The sequence below is a fragment of the Anabrus simplex genome, chromosome 3 (genome assembly GCF_040414725.1).
Source record: "Anabrus simplex isolate iqAnaSimp1 chromosome 3, ASM4041472v1, whole genome shotgun sequence".
Taxonomy (NCBI): Eukaryota; Metazoa; Arthropoda; class Insecta; order Orthoptera; family Tettigoniidae; genus Anabrus; species Anabrus simplex.
This window is the reverse complement of record NC_090267.1, coordinates 39,766,373-39,793,179: the sequence shown is the minus strand read 5'-3', so window position 1 is coordinate 39,793,179 and position 26,807 is coordinate 39,766,373. Positions and strand designations below refer to the sequence as shown.

The window sequence follows — 26,807 nt, the reverse complement described above, 5'->3', positions numbered from 1 at the left end:
TCAGTTACATAGAAATGAAAAGGTTAGCACAGGATAGGATGGTATGGAGAGCTTAATCAAACCAGTGTATGGACTGATGACTCAAACAACAATGTAGGCTGCAGTTACGCAAACTAGAAGTTAAATATTTTCTTGCGTACTACAAACAGATTTTAACTACGGTATTGTTATGCGGAAGATGTAATAACATTTTTATTGCAATGGCAATAAGGCTGCTGAAAATGTAGTGAAATTTAGCACTGTGGTATACCTATTCCCCGGTGTTTTTGTTTGTTTCACGCTATTCCTTTTGAAACTGTATTATTAAAGTCCAATATTACACTATAATGTGGAAGTTCAGATCAAAAAAAGAATTAGGGCTGAAATCTACACATAAATTTACATATACAAAGAAATTTTGAAATTAATTAAATATGTATCAAAACTCAGGAAATTCTTGTAGAAAGTAAAGACTCAAAATGTTACATGGACGCAAAAAGTAAGATTCAGGTTATGCATCTTATCAGTCTTATCAAATCATTTGTACCACACAATATCTTTTTGTTTTATGTCTAATACTAATTACAAGGATGTGTGTTATGGAGAAACTAAAGTTTACATTCATAATCAACGCCACCGCATGCAGCGGAGGATCATAATTATTGTGTTATTTATTATTCTATTTATTGTTACTAATTTAATTAGTTGATTTTTCCCAAGACAATGTAGAATAGTAATTGACAAGCATTTATCTCACTCTAATGTAAATACTTAGTGGTAAGTTGTTATGCAGTCAAAGAAATATAACCTCCTTAACGTCCTCATTTGACAGACGAATCACCATGAACGTCGTATACCCTTACTCCATATGAGCGCTGCGGAGAGATTTGGAATAGAACCCAAGCTTTTGTGGCACGCACTTCAGTGATTACGAAATGAATACATCACCCTTAGTACTCTGCCGATTAACTCTGTCTAATGATGGAATATATGATGTATTGAATTAGGAGGGTATACTCATTTTTTCACCGTTGTAAAGTAATGTTTAGAAGGTAAAAAATATGGGACTCGAACCGATAAACAACGGCGTGGCAGTATGAAGCAATGGCACCATAACGACTATCGCTACCTAGGAAACTTGCCGTTGTGATGCTTGTATGCAAGTCATGTAGTTGTGGCAACAACTTGCTAGCTTGGGAAGTCTTAAAAAAGTTCTGTGATAGCTGGACAGAAAGCGTGATATATTTTATAAATATATACTGTACATAGATTATATTGTGATAACTTATTTTTTGTACAGCATCATACAGATCCAGATTCATCATGATGTGCAGCCATATTTATTCTTACAGCAAGCGTCCCAGTTAAGAGCATTAACTGCCTCTCCAACTTCAGAATAGCTAAACTAGAGAATATTCTCCCAGATTGCTCATAAACGAAAGTCATAGTACGTGTTTTCAACCGTACTTCCAAATAAATATGCAAACTACCACATAAATTTAAACTGCACTCTTATCTGGCTGTAGTAGTACAGGCCCTAAGTCTTCACAATCTTCTTCCTCATGTTATTACTGTGCATCAAAACACTACCTCCTATACACAGTGGGTGCAAATAGTGCCATGTTTTAAACGAGTTTCCATTGCCTTTGACTTTTTTTTTTTGCTAGGGGCTTTATGTCACACCGACACAGATAGGTCTTATGGCGACGATGGGATAGGAAAGGCCTAGGAGTTGGAAGGAAGCGACCTTGGCCTTAATTAAGGTACAGCCCCAGCATTTGCCTGGTGTGAAAATGGGAAACCACGGAAAACCATCTTCAGGGCTGCCGATATTGCCTTTGACTGACGATTCATCTAGGTCACAGCAAAGCCCCTTGCACCGAAAGCAGTCGGTCTTTATGATGTATGTGTGTTAGGTCAGTAGCATACTATTATATACTGTACCAGGAAAAGTCACAGGAAAAGTAGCATGAGAATGGTCTTAGGGAGTGTTCAGTTCTTCAGAGCCGGTACAGAGAAAGGAGTTCGCAGAGCTAAATAATAGATGTTATTTTTCTAAGATTAAGTTTATTTAACTGATATTATGCATAAATAACCTCTTCACTATTTTGCATTTGAGATCAAAAATTAATTGCGACTCTCTTCTATGGGATTTATTATTGCATATTGTAAGCAATGTTAAGAAACCTGATAAATGCTTGTGACGAACAAAATTTTGAAATAAATTAATCGTCTTCCTTAACATCAGAAAATAAATATTACTTCCTAGAGTCTTTCTAGAAACATCACTTGAAAACCTAAAGTCCTTCTATAATTATCACTTCACATTCCTAAAGTCTTCCTAAAATTATTATTTGAAATACCTAAAGTCTTTTCTAGTATTATCACTTGAAATTTCTAAAGTCTTTTAGATTAGCACTTGAAAAGAGAAATATAAAGTTACTATTTCAGGAAGTTTAGTATGAATTTGTAACTGACTAGTATTATTTAACACTTTGAAATTAACTGAATGACTTCAAACTTGAAAGTAATCACTGTCTTTACAGTTCAAAAGTTTGATGTTAAATGCACTCATATCACACGAGTAATCTTCATACTGGAACTGGTGAGTGCGGTTCAGCAAACAGCATTTGGAACTCCATCGGTGTTGTAATGTCCACCATAGCACCCCGTACCATCTCCCACGCTGTACCACATACCATCTCCCACGCTGTATCACGTTTAATCCCATATCGCATCTGGGGTCAGGTTGATATGAGGGTTGAACACTCGGTCAAGATTTCTAGTGTCACATAGTAAATCGTGCCGACACAAGAAAGTTTAATTGACAGTTAAATTGTGAGTGTCGAAATAGCACGATTCGATTAAGTGAAAATCAGTAAAACAGCACTTAGTATCACAGTTCGAATCATGGTCTATCGTGTAAAGTTTGAAATGAGAAGCACAGTTCTCAACAAAATAACTTGACTAGCTAGGAATACACTTTGAAATAAAAACATAGTTCGAAATAGTTACAGTTTTGAAGCACACTTCAAATAAACACAGTTTGGAAAATTCTACCTGTAGAACACAGTTCAAATCATAGTTTCTGAATAATTCATTCTATTTACTTAAGTAATGCCACTGTCTTTCTAAAACTAACTGTATCAGGTTGAAATAAAACACGAAGACTAAAGATTGTCGTCTTATGAAGTGCAAATTCAGTTCACTCACCACACACGAAAGACATAGTTTGAATGTTTCTAATTGTTTATGACACAAATATTAAGGAGATAATGTGTTATTTCCTTTCAGTCGAATTAATATTTCTCTAATTTGTTATAAAATAACCTTAAGATTCATTGGGTTATCCGATATCACTGTTCAAAAGTAAGACAACATTAAATAAACTCTTTGTTACGAAATGCTTAGTTCAGATCTCAAGTATATTATAAGTTCCGAGCTATTGCTGTCAAATGTTAAAGTTCACCTTAACACATGCTGGAATTTTATAAGTCCCGAGCTATTACCGAGAAATGTTTGTCTTGACACACGCTGGATTTTTATAAGTTCCGATGCACTGTTGAAATTTTTACAAGTCCGTCGATTAGTATGACATAACGCACGACAAAGTTTCCAGGTTCACGACCCGTATACGGCGACAGTATGACGATCCGTCATGGTTGGGTTGCAATTTGTAACTGGCTATACCTCTATAATGTCCCTCCTTTTATATGCAAAGTCGAGGTCAGCTGCTGTTAACTCGTGAAAAATGTGATTTCTTCTCAACTCAATATCTCCATAATCTGTGGGTCGATTTACGTGATATTTTGACACTGTGACATTTAAATAGTTGGCTTCACGATTATGTACTTCATTTTTCTGTATCTCAACGGGTTTAGGAGATATAAAAATGCTTCCAGTACATTCTAGACAAGCGAGTCAGCTTTACATGATGATTGCATCATAAACGGTGACGTAGCTATCTCTCTCACTCTTGGTTCTGTAGCTCCGTGCCGTCCTGTTACCTTGCGTGTTGTACTCAAATGTTCGCGCCGTCCCGTTGCAAATACTTCATTAATTAAAAAACTATGTTCCAGGCCTTAGGCATTTCTGGTTCAATACATTGCTGTAAGAATGCAAGAATGATTTGAAGGTCTACATTCAAAGAATAAAAACTCTACGTAATACAATCATAATCTATTATCTTCATTTCCGTATTGATTCGTACTACAATATGAGGAAAATTGAGAAGTTTCCACCTTATCAATACATTAATTTATTTACTCTAAAGTGGTAAAATCATTCAATACCGGTTTCAATCCCTATGGGATCATCCTCAGTTGACACACGATGAAATATTTACAAAAACATCACATGTAAAAGATTGTATCTGGTAAGAGTAGTTCAATTATATTAAATATGAAAGTTGTTAGGTTGTTAGTAAGAAAGTATTTGTATGTGTGTGGCACGTGACCACACTATGTCTAAGCTAATATACATTGAGAAGATCTTACATTTGTTCTCAATCATTGTTTAGGATGTTACATTCAGTATAGTTGTTTCATATTGATTAAAATATTAAAAATTGCTTGTAAAAGAATGTGTCTATCTTTGGTTTGAATAGCACTAATTGGTTTGAACCTTAACATCACACCTATATTACAGAACATAAAGTAAATTTTTTTATATACACACTATTAATTGTGAGTCTATTATGAAGTCCTAAAAGTATTTTATTGCTTGAGGTATCTCACTTCATTGTATCTGTTTTTATAAAATGTCAGTAGGACTGTTTACATTTTTTAGATGTTTCAGGTATTTCACTTTTATATAGTAAATCCAATTGGAAACAAACATGAAAAAGCTTGTTAAAATGATACCTTTTTGACTAGAAACACTTGTTATATGGTACCTTATGTGTCTTTTTTTTTTTTTTTTTTTTGGTGCGTTAGGTCTACATTTGTTGATACCAGTACAATAAAATTATTATTATATATGATATATGTATAAAATATTGTCCCCTTCTCCGGGGTCGCTCAGTCGGCGGAGCGAGAGTCCCAAAAGGGTGGACTGTTCGCAGGGCCGATTTGCTATTACGGGACCGACCTTCAGAAAATTTCTATTTATAGGGCCATTGGTGACTGGATAGGAGACATAATGTGAAATAAAAATCAGAACAAAATAACCATATCATTTATTAAAATATAAAAACAAAACTCAGTCTGGACAAAGCACCAAAAGGGAAAAAAAATTTGTTTTAACATCTCTTCAACATAATTCAACTGCTTGATCTTCTCATTTACAAATAACTATAAGTCCTTGACATGCTTTGTCGCTTCATGGGATTCAGTAATATCTCCAATGAACTCCAACCGAAGCAATTCTCTGTAACATTGATTGATCGTGCAATTAGTGATACAGTCGTACTAACATCAACAAAACAATGCCCCATTGAACATGAAAATAACTATTTCTCATTATTGTTTTAATCGTCACAAATTCTCATTAAATAATTTTTACTTTAACACATCTGCGACAAATTTTCTATTTAAATTATATTGGCAAACTTGGAGAAAATTCTCTTGAGGAATTACTTTGACATTTCTGAAAAATCCTTCCTAACTCATTTTTTTTCACACCACTGAGAAATTCTTTACAACTTATTCTCGAGGAATTGTATTCAAATTACTTTTGTGAAATGTTTTACAATTTGAGAAATTTTATACAATTTTGAGAGATTCCTGTGAGAAATTCTTTGAAAACTCTTTGAAAAATTCTTTGAAAAATTCTTTGAGAAATTCTTTGGCGCATTTCTCCCCTCTCGCAGACTTCGCTCGATTGTATTCCTTTATAAATTATATCAACAATTTCTATCTGACTAGTATTCTATGGATGGATAGAGCATCACGTAATACCGCGCGTAATTAACAACAACAACAACAACAACAACGTTGACCAATAAATCACATAAAATATAAAAAAGAATAAGCATTCCTGGAAAGACATGAATAATATTCACGAATGACTCAATCACACCAGTTGTTTATAGGCAAATTTACCATACAGCTGAACTTGGCATATTTTATTATTATTATCATCATTTATTATTATATTCTCCTCTTAAATTTTATTGAAGACCCTTAGCATGAATCGATCATAATCAGAATTCACTAAGACTGTTGTTACAAGACGACATAGGATGACTAAGTTAATCTCGAAGAAATAATTATCACCACCATCATCAGAAGGATGCGTCTGTGAGCCCCAGGAAAGGCTAATAATAAGCAAGTCGTATGTTATACAACATCGGTTGTTGAGCGAAGGAATGAACTATTATTAGTCCCTAAATATTATCAAATCACTATAAATCACTATCATCGCTATAATTCACCATAATCATTATGACTGATATGCACCCTAATGGTCCCATATAGTCAATTTCATCGTAAAATCTACCATCATAATGCCATACATTTTTATTCTCAACAACCAGTCAAATACCCGACTTTCATTATTATTATAAGGAATTATTTTTATTCCTCCTATTATGGCTCCTAGAAACATCTTCTCGATGAGCTGCTCCTAGTACACATCAGTGCCCATCCCTTCTGATATCAATTATATCACATAAACTAATAGTTCATTAAGACTTTGATTTACTGGTATTTACTCTGATATTTAATTTTATCCTCCTCGTCGTGATTATTATTTTATTATTATTATTATTATTATTATTATTATTAGGTCTTAATCTCCCATAATTCCTTTTGAGGATCGTAATTGTACATGACTTCATGTAACTCATTGACAACTGGGATTACTTATCTTCGAATCAAAACACGAACATTGTTCTAAGAAAATGCAAAGATTGAAAATGTAGAAACCATAAATTAAAGAATACATGAATACTCCACCATCACCATTTAAATACAACATTTACAAAAGAAACTACACTACTCTAAGCAAGAATACAATCTACTATTCATCTACCGAAAGAGAAGAAATTTTACAATGGTACTTAAGGTTCCGATGGAAATCCTTGGCGTCGGGATGCAACTATGGGTGTCGGCGTCCTCTTCTTGCTCTACGGAGGCTCATAGATGTACAAGGTCATCGCGCTGGCGTGCACCCTTTGGTTTAACCCATGATGACTAAGGCTATGAACAGCAGCGTCGTATCACTCCCACAACGTTCCAGAAAATTCCAGGATTTTCCTCGCGTTCGTTGCATGCTGTCAGTTCCTCTTCACAATGGTAGCTGAAACTAAAATTTTGTATTAAAAAAGTGGTTCCACACTAGTTGTATTCTATTAAATTATTTATGACACTTAACTGGCACAATGATGTACGATCAGGTTCAGTTGTACCCCAAGCTTCAAATTCCGAGCATATTCACAAGATTACAGTGAGTCTTGAAACTGACGGAACATTATTACTAGTATTTTGACGTTCTATAGGCCAGGTTTCCTTTCAAATATTCGCTTTATATAGCTCAATTCCCTTACAATATCCAAAGAGACACTCCATGAATTTCCACTGCAACACTCGGCTTAAGCGAGCGCACGAACTGTCTGTGGTTTCTCAAGTTCCACCCGGTGAATCGTGCGGCTATAACACTTCGCTTTACACCGAAGTAGGCTGAAGAAAAGTTGAATTAGCACTCAAATTACATAGTGGCTGTGCCATACAAGAAATAGGCAGAAAGTAACCATATCTGTGAACGTTCATCTTCTTGCTAGATGGTTAAAATTATACGATGTTCCTCCTGAAGACTGTCTTACTTAACTTCTCCTCAGAGACTCTTCCGTTCGATTCTCTCATAGAAACTATACTGTTCTCTTCAGATTTTCCTTAGAGACTTCTCCTCGAATTCTTTCTAGAATAATCTCAAGACCTTCCAGCACCTTCCACGATGTTCATTGGCTGTCGCCTTCCTTGTGACGTAATTCGTCCTTCACACCGGCAAGCAGATGTATCCAGAGTATCCTTCCCCTCTCGGCGGTCGGCTCGCTAAGTGACGTAATGCGTGACGTGGTGACCTTCACCAGCCTGGTGACATAACACGTCCGCCTGCAGCGGCACGGCATGGTAACAGCTGATGTATACTTGCTTGTAACCCAATGTTCTGTAACAAAAATTGCTCCAGCTTCCCCAAATTCAATCAGGCACCATTTAGACAGGTACAATATGATCTGACATGACAGGCCGTTAAAATATATAAAATATTGATCTAATAGGATAGGACCAAATTTCTTATTGGTATTGTTGTATTTTACCACTTGCGCTAGTAAAGTACATGATATATAATATTGAGGTTAGAGCTTATGTTGTTTTTCATCCGTTGTAATTTATAAATTACTACTCGTAATGAAGTTGTCTTGATCTATGAATGTCGTAGACAAAAGCTGTGTATGTTGTTTAATTTAATTTAATTTAACTAGTCTTACCAGGTACAATCTTTTACATGTGATGTTTTTGTAAATATTTCATCATGTGTCAACTGAGGATGATCCCATAGGGATCGAAACCGGTATTGAATGATTTTACCACTTTAGAGTAAATAAATTAATGTATTGATAAGGTGGAAACTTCTCAATTTTCCTTATATTACGTCATACAATACGCTACTGTGATATGATGTCGTGTGACGTCTGGGGAGGCGTGATGCAGGTCTCTCTAGCTGATGCTCATGGGCGACCTGTGCATCTGGAATAAAGCACTTTGTCATTTCTGTCAAGTATTGCATTTTGATTGTAAGATCCTGCATTGTAATGATAACATAACCTCACAGAAACCTTAAAATTTTATCACTCTGCGGGTTCTAGATTCAGTTTTCTGAAAAATGAAATACCCAACCTATAGGTAGTCCCAATTAATAGTTCAGGGAATTGACATCTGCTGTATGTTGTAAAATTCCTCCTTTTATTTGAAGACTTGTCTGTTCGTGTCTTAACAGCACAGGCCATTTCCAATGCAAAAATGACTTGTAGAAATTTAATTCCATTGAAGACTATTCATAAGCAAGTTTGAACCTTATTACCCACAGAACCAAAAGTTCGCCGTGAGTCTGGATACGATTCCTGGAGAGTTCGTGGACAGCTGAAGTTGTCTCTCCACTACCAGCGTGGTGTGCTGATGGTAATGGTGCATCATGCTCGTGGACTGCCTACTGTTGCTGGGGGCCAGGAACCGTCAACCTATGTGAAGGTCTACCTCATACCTGATCCAGCCAAGATAACTAAACGGAAGACAAAGGTCATACGTAAGAACTGTCATCCTTCATTTATGGAGATGGTGAGTTTGTGCTGAGATTCATTTTTGAACTTATTGCTCCTAGTTGTGGTTATTGAAACATTCTAATTTTCCATTGTTCATTGTTTCATATAAATGAGAAGGCAATAACTTGATAAACTCCTTCAGATTTGAACTGACTAAAGAATGAGGTAGACATAAAGTGTAAGCAGGTAAAAAGATGAAAGAAAAGTGCTCATATTTTTTAATGTATGTTTATTTAGACATTGATATTTATGTATTTTATGTACTGCTAGTCTTATGTTGTGTAGTACATGTTTTTGTTACTAGATATTCAATAATTTTTAAAATCTTGAAAGAATTTGAGAACTTTTAGTACCATCACTTCGTTCTTTGAACCTAGTAATGGTAGGTTAAGGATAAACACAGTTATAGACATATCTTGGTCCCTGAAGATTTATATTTAGTAACTTTTATACAGGAAGGATTTTTGAAGTGATTTGTTGCATACATGTTGCAAGTAAACAATTTCTCCTGGATGTAACATTTGTGATATAAACAAATACAAGTAGAAAACAGTGGGTAACTGTAGCAAAGTCTGATTGATGAGCATTGGAAGTACAAGAATATAAAAAATCTTTTTATAAACTTATTTGGATTGTTCTTCTAGGACACCGCATAGCAGTAAATAGTTGTGGCGACTATGCTGCAAAGGAGTGCAGGTGACTAAAGAATGAGGTAGACATAAAATGTAAGCAGGTAAAAAAAGATGGAAGAAAAGTGCAAATAATGTTGAAGGAAAGGTGAACACTGCATATATGAAATCAAAGGAAATAATAATTAGGGACAAGGTTAGTAAAAGCTCTGGTGGAAACCCATCTTCAAGAAAGAACACAAGACAGAAATACAGTCTGTAGAGCAACTGAATCAAAGGAGTCATAATGTACTAGAAAGAACAGACTTTTGATACAGATGAAATAGGAGATCCAATATTTGATCAGATTTTGTTTAAGCGATGGGATACCTAAGTACGAACAAGGCACAAAATGAGGAAGGTGCACTGCTGTTTGATTTAAAGAAGAATGTGGTTAACCCCACGTGTATAATTCGAAGGATGTTTTTTAAGTAAGTACAGTTTTTTAAATATGCCTATTGCAGCGCTTCAGTCATCGTCTAGAGTATGCGTGCTCAGTAGATACGTCTGTAGGCTAGCCATAAATGCCATTATGGAAGCATTCATCCATATTTACTCTGACAATTACTGTCCTGCTGAGTGTGAAGTGTGCGCTGTGATTCGTTTTCTAAATGCAAATGATGTGAAAGCTGTTGAAATTCATTGGCAGATTAATGACATGTATGGATAAGAAATGGTAAGAAAATGGGTTAGAGCTTTAAAAGAAGGCCATACTAATGTCTATGACAAGAAACATAGTGGGCGTTTGTCATTACTGAAGCCTTGGTGTAAAAAGTTTATGCAAAGGTTCGAGAAAACAGACTCTTTACGATTTTGTCATTTAGTTGTGAGTTGCCTGAAATTTCAAGGAGTGTTTTTTATGAAATTGTGTCAAGATACTTAGATTATCGGAAGTTGTGCTCACGCTGGGTACTGAGGAGCACAAAACCAAGCAAGTAGGCAGTGCTTTGACTTTCCTTGAGCAGTACAGTAATGAAAGTGATGCGTTCTTAAGCCGAATTGTCACCGGCGACGAAACATGGGTAGCTTATATTATGCCGGAATCGAAACAGCAATCTATGGAATGGAGACCTCAACATCATCCAAGAAAGTGAAGTGCAAACAAACAATTTCAGCTCGCAAACTCATGTGCACTGTGTTTTCAGATAGGCAGGGTGTGTTGCTTGTGGATTTTTTGCACTGGGGTGACACAATAAATGTCAAGACTTATTGTGAGACCTTATATAAAACTCTGTCATGCAATCCAAAACAAACGGCATGGCATGCTCACAATCATAATCATTTTACAGTTCCAGTTCCAGTTTCCAGTGATGGTGAGCCTCTTCCACTCTGTCTTATTGAAATACGTTCTGTTATTAATGACATCCTCCAGTGTCCTTCCCCAGTCTGCAATGTCCCTCCAGTGGGTTCTTGGTTTTCCTGCTATATGTCTCTCCAAGTTAACATAAGCTGTCCTTGTTGGCTCCATCCTCATTACATGCCCAAACCACCTCAATGAGGACATGCTGAGCCGATCTGACAGTGATGCTTCAATCCCAGCTTTCTTTCTAACTGTGTCATTCCTGAACTTGTCCAGTTTTGTGTTTGGAATTGTGGATCTCAGCAACTTCATCTCTGATGTCTGCAACCTTAATGAGTCCGTCTAAGTAAGGGTGCAGGTTTTTAAACCATAGGTTAAGATTGGTATGAAGTACTGTTTGAACAGCACCAGCTTTTATTTTGTTGTCACAGTAAAATACCAGTATAACCAAATTTTGTGGACCTCATAAATTAATTTTTTATAGTGAAATTTTGTCATACTGAAATAAGTCAATTCTTAAGAACTTGCCTATTCTAAAGCTGTTGAAGAATCTGCATTATTTTAACATGAATTTACACATAAAAAACCTCAATACTGTATTTATCAAATGAGAGGAAAATTAGGATACATATATGTACATGAAGTGATGGTGTAATTTTCAGCATCTCAAATTTTACCCTGTAACGGTACATTATCTCCTCTACTTTATTTTTTGAAAAAGTCTTTGACTTTCTTCTGAACTCTCCCAGGCACAAACGAATATTCAAGCTAATCAGCAACCACTGCACTTGAATTTAGCACAAATTTGATTCAAAACTGCCTTTACATTAAAAAGAATAGTATTTTACAGAGTAACTTAAATTCGACACTTATCCATGTCATGATAGAAAGCGTCTTCCGGAACATACAGAGTAGCTTTCCACACTTTCACTCACTTAGGTGTGTCTACAGTGTGCTTCATATTTGCTAGGTTCAAGTGAAATCGTAATTCTTTTGTATTCAGCGTTTTAAGGAACGCCACAATGTCAAGTAGCAGGTAGTGTGTGGAGAAGCAGAATCAGCAAACACTGGCGATGCCGACAGCTGGCGAAAAAATGTGGCTCATATTATAATCAATTCGTACACATTGAACGTTATTGTCAGTGCCAGTGGAAATGCATTGTTTCTTTTAGTGCCGAGCCCAAACAGACTTATGATTTTAAAGGAGAGAAGTGCCAACTGGTAAATCATACAAGGGTTGGAGTCATTGTACTGTGTTGCAATGCACATGGAAACGAGACACTTTATCTACTCGCCATAGGAAACTTTGATAAGCCATGACATTTAAAGGGCGTCGGGCACTTTCCATGCAAGTACAGGGCATATAAAATAACATACAACACAGTAATCCAATGAATAAAGCAGTTGCACATGAGAACCAGCGTAGATTTCTCCTAGTCTTTGAATCATGCTTTGTTTTTCTTTCATTACGTTAGGTTATGTTTGTCAGAGAGTTATCCGAGTGCATTATCTGAATACTGTAAATGCACCTTGTTGGGTACATTTTGGAAATAGCTTTTTCCATGACATTTGAAAGGTTTAAACTGTGAATCCAAGGTTAATTGCATGCAGTTATGGGTCTTAGAATATTTTGTGATGCGGCAAGATATGGCATTTCTGCATTACGAGTTGACGGTTAATTTGAAGTCCAATTTTTGTGTCCCATCGACTTTGAATTAACAAGGCTTTACTCTAATGACGTTCAGTACCGGTACATCAAAACTGAATAAGATAATCTTCACGTGCTGTTGGGTAGGCAACCCGCTCATCAGAATTGTAACAAGTTTGCTTACTTTCCCCTGATTTGTAATCGGGTAGTTTCACCTGTGTGTTGTATAGTGTATACCGCCTGGTATTAGCTGTATAGAGACATGTGCAAAATAACCGGCACTTAAAACAGGATGAATTTCAATTATATTTTGAAGAAAAAGGCTACATTTTAATTTGTTATACTGAAAGTTCGAAATTCGTTACAATGAAATATTTTGACACACGTTAAATAGGGAAAAGGGAAAGGGTCTAAAAATAATTTTGCTATTCTGAACATTTTGTTAACTGCCGTTCGTTACAATGACATTTTACTGTACTTTGGGATTCCAGAGGAGTGTTCGTATTTGCTGGTAAACATGAGAGCGCTTGCATCCGGGAGATAGTGGGTTCGAATCCCACTGTTGGCAGCCCTGAAGATGGTTTTCCATGGTTTCCCATTTTCACACCAGGCAAATGCTGGGGCTGTACTTTCATTAAGGCAACAGCCGCTTCCTTCCAATTCCTAGCCTTTTCTATCCCATCATCGCCATAAGACCTATCTGTGTCAGTGTGATGTAAAGCCACTACCGAAAAAAAGGTGAGAGCTCTTCTGTATTCTATTTGTGCACCTTTTTGGCTAATGTATCTTGAGATATTACACTGTCGCCGAGGTATGTAAAGTTTTCCACACTTTCCAGTGGATGGTTTCCTAGCATGATGTTCGCTGGTCGCCCCTCTCTGTTTATTGTCATCACTACTGTTCTGGGTTTGCTTATCTTGAGATTGAATTTCTGGAACTTAATCTTCCATTCATTGACGTCTCAACAGGACTTGTTCCTCAGTTTCTCCCCAGATCAGAACGTCATCAGCAAAAGCCATTGCATTTAGTTCGCCAGAGGTTTTCTTGATGTTCCTCATTATGTTATCCATAATGGTAATACAAAATTGCCTTTACAAAGCAAAGGATTTATTGCATCCTCCTATTCAGTACATAATTATATATTCATCTTTAGATAATCTTTATATCCATCTTTAGATTGATATATATGTATTGAATGGGGGGGGGGTGCAATAAATCCTTTCCTTTGTAAAAATGAAAACTGTCAGTTTGGAATGATTTTAATATCTTGTAACACAATTGCCTTGCTGGATTCCAATTTTTGTCTGGAACCAGGATGAATGTCCATCACCCAATTGCACGCAGCTGGTACAGTGATAATGCTGCACAAAGGGGATACTTTTGCTTCATAACAATTCACAACCTCACATGGCTAATTGAACACATGACCTCATCTCTTCATTTGGTTGGGAAAAAATTGATCATCCTCCATATAGTCCTGACCTAGCACCTAGTGACTGCCACTTGTTCCTGCATTTGAAAAAGCATGTAAGAGGTCAGTGTCACAATGATGATGATGATGATGATGATGATGATCAAAAAACAACCGTGCTCCAGTGGCTGGCACATGAGGCAGCAGATTTCTATGAGGATGGAATTCAGAGACTGGTTTCACAATATGACAGGTGCCTTAATATGCTTGGAAATTATGTTGATAAGTAGTTTAAGGTACAGGCTTACATGTAAAAGAAAAAAAACGAATTGTTGAATTGTTTAAAAAATTGCATTTCTTTTTTCTATATCAAAACGGTACTTACTTAGAAAACATGCTTCATAATAACTTCTATCAAGTATGAAAACTATTATATCATTAGTAGAATAGAATACTCCCATCCCCCAGTTTCAAACATCCTGGGGAGAAAGTCATCATTTAGTGTAATCCAGATTATGTTCTGATATATGCATGCTTTCCCTTATTAAAATTTATTACTACACTAGCAAGATACCCGTGCTTCGCTACGGTATTATACTGAAATTTATAATTGAATGCTTATTGTATTAGATATATAATCCGCCGAAATTCGCGATCTGACTCGTTTTCTGCGAGAATCCACCAAAATTCCCGATCTGACTGGTTTTCTATGATTTTACGGCACGTTTCCTCCCACTTTTAAATCTTCCTTTCCAGCAATCGATTTCGTACTTCCCGGGCTAGGCTCTGGTATTCCTCCCGGTCAGTTGGGTCCGTAAATCTTTGCCATCTTTTCCTATAATATTTTTAATACGGATAAAATCCTTCAGGAGATCCGGTGTGGTGTCATATTGGGTGCCTTGGCGGCACTGAACCCGCGGCCGGACTGCATTCTTAGTCATTACCCGTCCAGGAGCCGTTTCCAGCGCGGTCCGCACATTTGACGACGGTCCAGAATATTATTATTATTATTATTATTATTATTATTATTATTATTATTATTATTATTATTATTATTACTATTATGTGTTGCTGGAATGGCTGATGACAGGGAAAACCGTAGTATCCGGAGAAAAACCTGTCGCACCCCCCGTTTTGTCCAGCATGAATGCCACATGGAGTGACCGGGATTTGAACCACGGAACCCAGCTGTGAGAGGCCGGCGCACTGCCGCCTCAGCAACGGAGGATCCTTATAAGTACATTAATAACAGTAAAATCAATTGGTCTCACCTCCTTCTACACCCCACCGCCGTTAAGTTTATTTACCGCCACCCCCCCCCCCCCAACCAAAAAAATTAAAAGAATGCTTGTTTCTTTATGTTTAAGGGAGATTAAAAACACCAATGTTCACGTCTATTACCTTCAGTTTTGAGATAAAAAAATAATTCACTTTTTTCACTTCATTTCGCAATAATCCCCCCCCCCCCCTTTTAAATGAATTTTCCCGCAAATAATACTTGTTTCTTTAATAGTGAAGGATCTTCTAAATACCAATTATCACGACTCTAACTTCTTCAGTTTTCGATTTATGTGTCCTCATGAAAGGAATTCAACTCCTTTACACTCCCGCCCTCCAAGATGGTTTCCCCACCAAAACACGTTCTTCTTTGTTTTTAAAGGAGGTCCAAATAAGAATTTTCACGTCTGTAACAACTTTAGTTTTTATTAGATGTATGTATTCTCATACAATTCAGTCAATTAATTTTTCAATTCTTTCAACCCCCCCCCCTTCATTGGATTTTTTGAGAATACGTGTTTCTTTACTTTTAAAGCAGATTGCAAATATCAAATTTCACGTCTGTAACATCTTCATTTTTGAGATATCAGTAGCCTAATTAAAAGAATTCATCACCATTTTCAGTCACTTTTACCCCCCCCCCCCTCCACCCAAGTGGTATTTCCGATAACTAAAAGTACACGTTTCTTTATGCTTAATAGAGATAAAAAATACCATTTTTCACTTCTGTAACATGTTAAGTTTTTTTTAGATATACTGTAAAAATTCTCATTTTAAAATTTCACCCCTTTTGAGTTCCCCTTAAGTGAAGTTTCCAAAACAAATCACCTATATTTCTTTACATTTACAGGAGATTTACACTCACTCTTTACTCTGTAACATTTTACGTTTCCAAGATATTCTGTAGATACAGTCTTTCAAAAAATTCACCCCAATTTGTCACTCCTGTTTAACCGCCATTAATTGGCTTTTCCAAAAACTAAAAAATACGTGTTTCTTTATTTTTAAAGGAGATCCCATATGCAAATTATCAGTTCTGTAATATCTTTCGTTTCTGAGATATGTGTATCCTCAATTAAGGCATTCAACCCATTTTTCACCCTTTTACACCCCTCCTATTAGGATTTTCAGGAAACAAAAAATACGTGTTCCTTAATTTTTAGAGGAGATTCTAACTACCAATTTTTACATCTGTAAATTTTAAAATTTTAAGATGTAGACACACTCATTTTAAAAAATTCACCCCCCAATATTTGGATTTTCCAAAAACGAAAAAAAATATGTGTTTCTTTACTTTTAAAGTAGATCCAAAATACCAATTTTCAGGTCTGTAATATCTTCAGGTTCTGAAATATAAGTAGCCTCATGAAAGGCATTCAACCCATTATTCACCCTTTTACACCCTTCCTATTGGGATTTTCCGAAAACAAAAGAATACATGTTTCTTTCTTTTTAAAGGAGATTCTAAATTCCAATTTTTACATCTATAAACTTAAAAAGTTTTGAGATATAGATACACTCATTTTAAAAAATCACCCCATTTTCACCCCCCCCCATTAATTGGATTTTCCACAAAAAGAAAAATACGTGTTTCTTTATTTTTTAAGGAGATCCCAAACACCAATTTTCAGGTGTGTAATATCTTCAGGTTCTGAAATATAAGTAGACCCATGAAATGCATTCGACCAGTTTTCCAACCTTTACCACCCTTCCTATTACGATTTTCCAAAAACAAAATATAAGTGTTTCTTTATTTTTAATGGAGATTCTAAATACCAATTTTTACATCTATAACCTTTAAATGTTTTGAGATATAGATACAGTCATTTTAAAATATTACCCCCTTTTCACCCCCCTTAATTGGGTTTTCCAGAAAAACAAAAAATACGTGTTTCTTTATTTTTAAAAGAGATCCCAAGCACCAATTTTCAGGTCTATAATATCTTCAGTTTCTGACATATAAGTAGCCTCATTAAAGGCATTCAACCCATTTTTCACCCCTTTTCACTCCTCCTATTGCGATTTTCCGAAAACAAAGAAATACGTGTTTCTTTATATTTAATGAAGATTCTAAATACCAATTTTTAAATCTGCAAACTTTAAAAGTTTGGAGATATAGAGTCACTCATTTTAAAAATTCATCCCCTTTTCACCCTCCCATTAATTGTATTTTACAAAAACAAAAAAATACGTGCTTCTTTATTTTTAAAAGAGATCAAAAGTACCAATTTTCAGGTCTGTAATATCTTCAGTTTCAGAGATATAAGTACCAGTATCCTGATTAAAGGCATTCAGCCCATTTTCCCCCATTTTCACCCTTTTTCATCCCTCATATTGGGATTTTCTGAAAACAAAAAAATACGTGTTTCCTTATTTTTAAAGAAGATTCTAAATACCAATTTTTACATCTGTAAACTTTTAAAGTTTTGAGGTATAGATACACTCATTTTAAAATTTCACCCCCATTTTCACCCCCTTACCGAAGGAATATCCAAAAATCCTCTCTTAGCGAGCACCTACATCATAACATGAATATATCCCCAAAATTTCATTTCTTTATGTCCAGTAGTTTTGGCTCGGTGATGATGAATCAGTCAGTCAGTCAGGACAAGCTATTTTATATATATATATAGATAAAACATTACATCAAGCCTATTAACTGTTTACATCCAGTCTGTAAATTGTAGTAGGCCTACATCATTAGTATATGAGGCATGTAAAAATTCCAACTTAAGTAATGTACTGAAAAATGAGACTTGGGGGAAGATCAGTTGATTTTTTGAAGAAGTGTAGAAATATGTATAGCAATATTAATCACAGAGGACACTAACAATTATATAATGGAGATTTCCACTTACTTGTTAAAAGTACAATGTATTTGCATTAAAAATACAGCATCTACAGGACCAGTTTCAATCTACAATGCATCATCCTCAGCTGCTTGAGAACATAAGATAAAAACATATACAAACCATTGAACGTCACTTAGTCAAAGAATGTAGTTTTTAAAAAACATAGCGAACAACATTGTTAACAGGTTAAAATCAATAAAATATGATTGTCATCTCCATAGATCCCTTATAAGGTCCGTTACCCTTTTAAGTTGGAGTTCTATATCTTCATGATTAAACTACGTTTGAAAGGAGTAACTGATATGTTACTAATGGAACCCTTCATATCTTGTGTAATGCTGGTGACACAAAAGAACCATAGTGGTTCAAATTGCAGAATAAAGACAATAATTCTGATATTTATATCCATTTCGTTGATACAGCAGTGTTTCAGAAATACTTAGAAAAAATTTTGATTCTGCCCACCGTCTGAACGTGCAATATTTTACCCAGACTCACTTTTTTGAAATGTGACATTTGTTCCACAGCCAGGAGTCGTTCAAGGAATGAAGTATGGGTAAGTCATGACTTTCAGTGGCATGAATCTGAAATTTGAGTGAATTATCTTCAATAGTTAGTGTTGTATGCACGTTTTTGTGTGACAGGTACGCTCAAACTATAAGCAGGCAACTTAAATCCGATTTCACAGTCAGCAATGTGACCATTCATTGTGACTTGAATGGGTTAAATGGAATATCGTATTGTATTGATATAAGGGTACTCTATCAATTGGGCACATAAAATCCACTTCAGTCAACATTTAGTTTGCAGCAAGAACCTAAACAATGTTTTCCATTATACTGGACATCACATGACCTACAGGGTGAGCAGTTTTTTGTTTAGGCTGACTCTACCTACACAGTACAAAAACTAAATTGAAAATATCTTCCAAAATACCAGAGAAATGGTGCCTGGTGACTCTTAGGTATAGTGATTTCATATACTTTGCAATGGTCATTAGTTACCATAAACCATTTTTAAGTATAACTTAATAAAGTGTGAAACATAAGCCTATTTATTTATTACAAGTTTTCTTCATTTGTGAATTATAAACACATTGTAGGTGTAAATATATTAGAACCTCATTAATCTGGACCCCATTAGTCTGTACTTCGCTTAATCCGGACAGCCGTGTAATAATAATACACAAATGCATACATTACATACATACATTATCATTATAGACTGTTATGCCTTTCAGCGTTCAGTCTGCAAGCCTCTGAGAATTTACTAAACATCGCCACAGTCCTCGATTTGCAACTAGTGGTGTGGCCTCATTTAGTTCTATACCTCTTATCTTTAAATCATTAGAAACCAAGTCTAACCATCGTCGTCTTGGTCTACCTCTACTTCTCTCACCCTCCATAGCAGAGTCCATTATTCTCCTAGGTAACCTATCCTCCTCCATTCGCCTCACATGACCCTATCACCGAAGCCGGTTTATGCGTACAGCTTCATCCATCGAGTTCATTCCTAAATTAGCCTTTATCTCCTCATTCCGAGTACCCTCCTGCCATTGTTCCCACATGTTTGTACCAGCAATCATTCTTGCTACTTTCATGTCTGTTACTTCTAACTTATGAATAAGATATCCTGAGTCCACCCAGCTTTCACTCCTGTAAAGCATTGTTGGTCTGAAAACAGACCGATGTAAAGATAGTTTCGTCTGGGAGCTGACTTCTTTCTTACAGAATACTGCTGATCGCAACTGCGAGCTCACTGCATTAGCTTTACGACACCTTGATTCAATCTCACTTACTATATTACCATCCTGGGGGAACACACAACCTAAATACTTGAAATTATCGACCTGTTCTAGCTTTGTATCACCAATCTGACATTCAATTCTGTTGAATTTCTTACCTATTGACATCAATTTAGTCTTCGAGAGGCTAATTTTCATACCATACTCATTGCACCTATTTTCAAGTTCCAAGATATTAGACTGCAGGCTTTCGCCAGAGTCTGTCATTAAGACCAAGTCGTCAGCATAGGCCAAACTGCTTACTACATTTCCACCTAACTGAATCCCTCCCTGCATTTTATACCTTTCAGCAGATGATCCATGTAAACTACGAACAGCAAAGGTGAAAGATTACAGCCTTGTCTAACCCCTGTAAGTACCCTGAACCAAGAACTCATTCTTCCATCAATTCTCACTGAAGCCCAATTGTCAACATAAATGCCTTTGATTGATTTTAATAATCTACCTTTAATTCCATAGTCCCCCAGTATAGTGAACATCTTTTCCCTCGGTACCCTGTCGTATGCTTTCCCAAATATAAAGTTGAGTTATGAACACAATGTTGTAAACTATGCAGAGGAGAAGATTGTTGAAAGTGTGATCACTGCAGAAAGCTCTGAAATGGATGAATATGACCAGCATAAAGCAGGTGACATTAACTGTAAACCAAATCTGAGTGAAATTAAAGACCATCTTAACATTGTCATTAAATACGTTGAAGATAACAGCGATGAAAACATATCTGCATATTAAGGACATTTGAGGCATCATCATCATCATCATCAATTATCAAAGAAATGTATTTCAAAGGCAGCAGTTTCTTCAAACCAGTAAGCGTGTCAAGTGTGGTCAGTGATGATGTGCCTTGATGCCGTGTTCTAATTCTGTACTGCACTAGTTATTCTGTATTGTGTAGGGCCTAATACTGTATTGCAAGCCAAGAAGGGGCATAGTAATAAGAGATGGAACAATAAATATCTCCTTATGCCTCTTTTACTCTGATATAATTTGTATTTGTATTTCTTAAATTTGAATACTGTACTTGTTGTTTTTTACTGAACAGAGTGTTTAAATATGCACCTTGGCTTATTTCATAAGTTATTTTGTTTAATCCAGACTTTCATAAATTCGGACAACCTAGAGCCCCAATTAGCCTGGATTTTTAAATTATATGCATGATGTTTTCATGGAAACTATTTTAAAAAGTTGTTTATAAATTTCAACTCTTGAGTTGCCAGAAATGACAAAGTATAAAATGAAGCTTTCTGACAGCGCTCTGAAAAACAAAACAAAATGCATAATCAATTTTGTTTCAAATATGTACTGCTTATGCTTTAAGATTAAATGAATAAATGACAGACTGATGGCAAATGCCTTTCCCTGTACCTTCACAATTAATGTCCTGCCACTGTTCTCTGTCTTTTTTGTACAAATGATCATGATGCAATCTGTATTTTCTTTCAGTTGGAATACCGCATGCCTTTAGAAGTGGTGAGAAGGCGTAAGTTGCAGGCAACCATTTGGAATCACGATTCTCTTCAAGAAAATGAGTTCCTTGGTGGAATAGTTCTGCCCTTGAATTCGGTAGACCTGACTGCGGAAACAGACGAGTGGTACTCTCTAGGAAATGTACCCAAATGACCCCTAATTTTTTGAGTTTCATAGGACTCAAGATCGTGCGTCCTACAAATGTCTTTTTGAGTACTTTGGAACTGGCCATTTGGAGCTAACGTGTCGGCATTGCATACCAGACTTATTGGTTGGTATCATACTAAGCAATGAGTAGTGTTACTGCAGAGTTACCAAAACACAAGTATGCTGTTACATTCTTGTGACCTGAAAGTAAGTTTGGGAAGACCTTGTGAGAATGATTAAAATGGCAGGTGTACAACTAAACGAAAGGGACTTCTCTGATGTTATGACTGAGCTTTTTCCACTCTAAATGGGTTAAGGTTCCTCTGATTGTAATATTTATTGTTTACTATGCTATGTTAATGCTTGCCCCGTCAGTCTCCAGCATTTTTGTTTTCTGTATAGCCTTTTATTGAGGAAATGATAACCTTAACACTGCCCAGAGCATAGATAATTATTACTTCAGTTGCAGAGGTTTTTTTAAATAACATATGTTACTCTTTGTAGTTCTATAATGTAAAACTGTAGTGGCTATGTATGTTGCTGGATATTTTTTTAAAGGAGAATGTTGGGTTACATATTTAAGAAATATTACTCTGGTGATAACAGAGACAGAGACAAATGCACATTTGAGGTAGATTCACACATGCCCTGAGTGAATCTCTGTGGTATTAACACTATTTCTGAAATACAGTATTGGTGTAAACTATAACCAATAGCATTCAGCATAGCTTGTCATATTTTTTATACTTTTCCTTGGTAATGAAGTATTTTAAACAGTTTAGAGTTTTCTAAAGTCATAGAAACTTGTGTTGGAGCTATTCACAAGAATTCTTTATGGTCTTCTTTAATTAGTGATTTTTGAAAAAAGCTATTGGAGTTTGCTGTGGTGAAGTTGCACATAGTTACATATAATTTACTCATCATTTAAAGTTTACTTCATGATTATTAATGGGCCGAACTCTGGCTTGTTAATCTCTCTGGCATATGACTAACTACTGGGGAGTCTTGTGTTTGAGTCCCATACAAAGCTAGGACTTTGTATTACATTAATTTTGTTCATAGATGTTACTATATTTGTTATGCGTGTTTTGCTAGAAATATTGGTTTTATCCATAGCATTTTGCTAATATTGTAGTAGTAGATTATATGAATTATGACTCGTCTCAAATTGCTTAACTTAGAACTATTCTAAAAATGAATTGCCCTTTGCATATTCCAGCAATCATTGTACAACTGTGTCAACATTGTATTTATATCACTAGCACAATTTGAATTGAAACATAAGTGATTATATTAGATTTATGTTGCTATTTTTATGGTCTCCCATTGTATCATTCACAGTAGCATTAATATTTAGATCATAAGACCATTGACTGAGAGAGAACAAGTTCTTACTTCTCATAGAATGAATATATTTAGTCAAGAAGGTGCATACTAAAAGGGGATGGAACAATGAATTTCTCTTTATGCCTCTTTTACTCTGATATAATTTGAGCAAAAAGGCCCAAAGAAAAGAGGAGGAAGGGAATTAAGTACATATAAATCAAAGTTTGTTTGACTCACCCAAGATCACATGGTTGGCAGACATGTCTTAAAGATTGTTAATAATAATATCATGTCTACTGAGAACCGCAAAGTTGCCGCCATCCAATTTGACCAAAGAAGAAATTCATGCCCTAAAAGCACTATGTCAAGATACGGAAAATATTATCCTACCCGCAGATAAAGGCAGCGCTACGGTGATAATGACGTGCACCGACTACACTCGGAAAATAGAACAATTACTCACCGATTCTACATATAGAAAAATAAGAAACCCAACCAACAGCATTAAGAACAAACTCCACATACTGGTGAAAAATTCCAGTATCCCAGCTGAAATACAGAAGAAGCTGATATCCTCGGACCCGACACCTCCTAAATTATGTGGCCTTCCTAAAATCGTGAGCGCTATAGGATCTCCGACGCACAATATCGCCCGTTACCCAGCTGGACTGCTTCAGCCACATACAGGACACACTGAAACCTACATGAAGGACTCCCGACATTTCATCCAGCTCCTTAAGGACCAATCAATTGAAAGTACAGACTTATTAATAAGTTTTGACGTCGCGTCACTTTTCACCAAGGTGCCGCTATCAGAAGTATTTCCGCTACTAGACCAGAAACTTCCAGAAGACCTGTCAACACTAGCTAAAGAATGCCTAAACGCCACTTATTTCTATTTCAGCGGGGAGTTCTACGAACAGACAGAAGGGGCCGCGATGGGGTCGCCACTCTTTCCAATAATAGCAAACATGTATATGGAAAACTTCGAACAGAAAGCCTTAGCCACATCTACCCTGAAACCGAATTGTTTTCTCCGTTTTGTGGATGACACATTCGTAATCTGGCCTTGCGGGAGCAATAACCTACAGCTATTTCTCGACCATCTCAACTCTATTCACGCAAATATTCAGTTCACAATGGTAATCAAAGTAGACGGAAAACTACCGTTCCTGGATGTCCTAGTAAAGCGCAACTCCAATGGGACTCTGAGTCATGCAGTATACAGGAAAAAAACACACACACACAGAGGTACCTACACGCCTCGTCTCACCATCACCCATCACAAAAGCAGGCTGTCCTAACATCACTGGTAAACAGGGCCATAGCGATATCAGACGCAGAGCCCCTCGAGGAAGAGAAAGAACACCTCACGAGAACCCTCAAGAAAAACGGCTACTCGCTCAACAATATCCGACGAGTCTTTAAAAAATCAGAAGAGAACAAAGAAAAGGCCGCCGTAGGAGAAAACAACGGGAAAGAAGAACTGACCCGCCCTGAAAACAGTGATACTGTCATACATTAAAAATACTACAGACAGGATCGGCAAGATACTGAACAAATACGGCATAAAAACCATCTATAAACCTCACCAGAACTAGCCAGTAAAAGATGCAATAGAATTACAGGCTCCTGGAGTATATCACATTGAATGTAGCTGCGGAGCTTGTTATGTTGGGGAAACAAAACGTCTGATCTCCACCCGCCTAAAAGAACATATCCGTCACACCAAGAATCAAAACACAGATATTTCAGCGGTAGCCAAGCATTCCTATGAAACAAGGCACGGAATATCATTTGATAAGACCAAGATCCTAGCAGCTATCCCTTGGAATCTGGAAAGAAAAAATCTGCGAGGCTATCGAAATCAAGAAACATCCGAAGAACAAATTTAGAAGAAGGATATAAAATCAGTAATTCTTGGATGCCTATCATTCATAGTTTGACATACAGACCACAACATAAATACACGGGCCGAAACCCCATTACATAACAGCACGGGCAAGCCCCCACTACCTGGCTCTGACACACTTGCCAGAACACTCACGAGACAGCCAGGGCTTACGTCAGCCAGAAAGACTAGGATATAAAAGGCCAAGGTCAGGGCCACTCTAGTAGTGTAAATTGCTGTCTGGGATACTGATTACCTTGGATCGAGTAGGGGTATTTCAGTCGCCTTGACAAAGAATACTGCAATGTATTCGAAACGTCGGCAAACTGTACGTGATGTACAGACAACTACAACACGGTTCAACCCGGAAATTAAACTAAATAACTGTTTAATGTCTCTTCGATGTTGACATCCATAATACAACTCTGATATGAGAAATGAAAAATAATAATAATATTTGCTTTACGTCCCTCTAACTACTTCTATGGTTTTCGGAAACTCTGAGGTGCTGGAATTTAGTCCTGCAGGAATTCTTTTACATGCCAGTAAGTCTACTGACACGAAACACAAAATAGTAAATCTTATTCCTTGATGGTCACCAACTTTCTGTTAGGAGAAAAAGAATGCCTCATCAGTAGATTATAATACCAGAAGCCAACGAAATGAAGTAGTTATATTTTAACAACCTCAAATACTATCACTGTCAGCCAGAATTGAACCTGCTATTTTGGAAACAGGAAGACATTGCCTTATTGTGCTCCCGATGTCAGCTGCAGACTGTGAATCAACAAACACATCTGAGTATCTCAACGACGCACTTGTCGCCAGTGTCTTGGAAAGGCGTAGCAATCCAACTGATGAGCCCACTGCTACACTGGGGCGAAATGCTGGTGATTTCACTATTGAAAAAGCCTAAAGAACTTATATGTTTTTAACGTCTGAGTATGTTTACTGCAGTTTGATTATATTTTCATAATCTTTGATTGTACTAAGAATTGTAGCACCAGTCGTGTGGGAGTTATAGGCTACAGTTTTGATTCTCGACCCTGTGAGACCAACATGTCTGATTGAATGCTGAAATGAATTGCACTATATTATGGAAATGTCGTCGGCTGAATGGTCAGCGTACTGGCCTTCGGTTTAGAGGGTCCCGGGTTCGATTCCCGGTCGGGTCGGGGATTTTAACCTTCATTGGTTAATTCCAGTGGCCTGGGGGCTGGGTGTTTGTGCTGTCTCCAACATCCCTGCAACTCATACACCGCACATAACACTATCCTCCACCACAATAACATGCAGTTACCTACACATGGCAGATGCCACCCACCCTCATTAGAGGGTCTGCCTTACAAGGGCTGCACTCGGCTAGAAATAGCCACACGAAATTATAATAATAATAATAATAATAATAATAATAATAATAATAATAATAATAATAATAATAATAATAATAATAATAATAATACTTTATTGACGGTAATACCATTTTACATAACAGTAGAGAAGAATAAACAAAACGCACTAAAACGAAAGTTCAATGGAGTATAAGTAGAAAAATATGTACAGATATATACACAGGATATATTACAAGTAAGCACAGGAAAGTAATAGTCAATTCTGGAGATTATCTACGTGATTCCTCAATTTTGACAATGAGCCGTTAAATATATCAATATCCACTTTGTTCAGAGATCTTGACATTCGTTCAATTGGCCCATTGAATGCGTAGTTAGTTCTATGCCAATTTGTAGACACTGTATTCTTGAACCTTGTGCGTCTC

At 36.4% G+C, this 26,807-nt stretch overlaps 1 protein-coding gene across 1 annotated transcript in view; it reads left to right on the top strand.

The window, feature by feature from the left end:
* Pi3K68D (phosphatidylinositol-4-phosphate 3-kinase catalytic subunit Pi3K68D) overlaps positions 1 to 23,380 on the top strand; it is a 432,551-nt gene extending 409,171 nt beyond the window's left edge. Inside the window, exons 26-27 of the mRNA XM_067142437.2 lie at positions 9,007 to 9,254; positions 21,643 to 23,380. Coding sequence (XP_066998538.2) covers positions 9,007 to 9,254; positions 21,643 to 21,819 — 425 coding nt within the window. The 3' untranslated portion in view covers positions 21,820 to 23,380. The remainder of the gene's footprint in view (positions 1 to 9,006; positions 9,255 to 21,642) is intronic.
* The last annotated feature ends 3,427 nt before the right edge of the window (positions 23,381 to 26,807 follow it).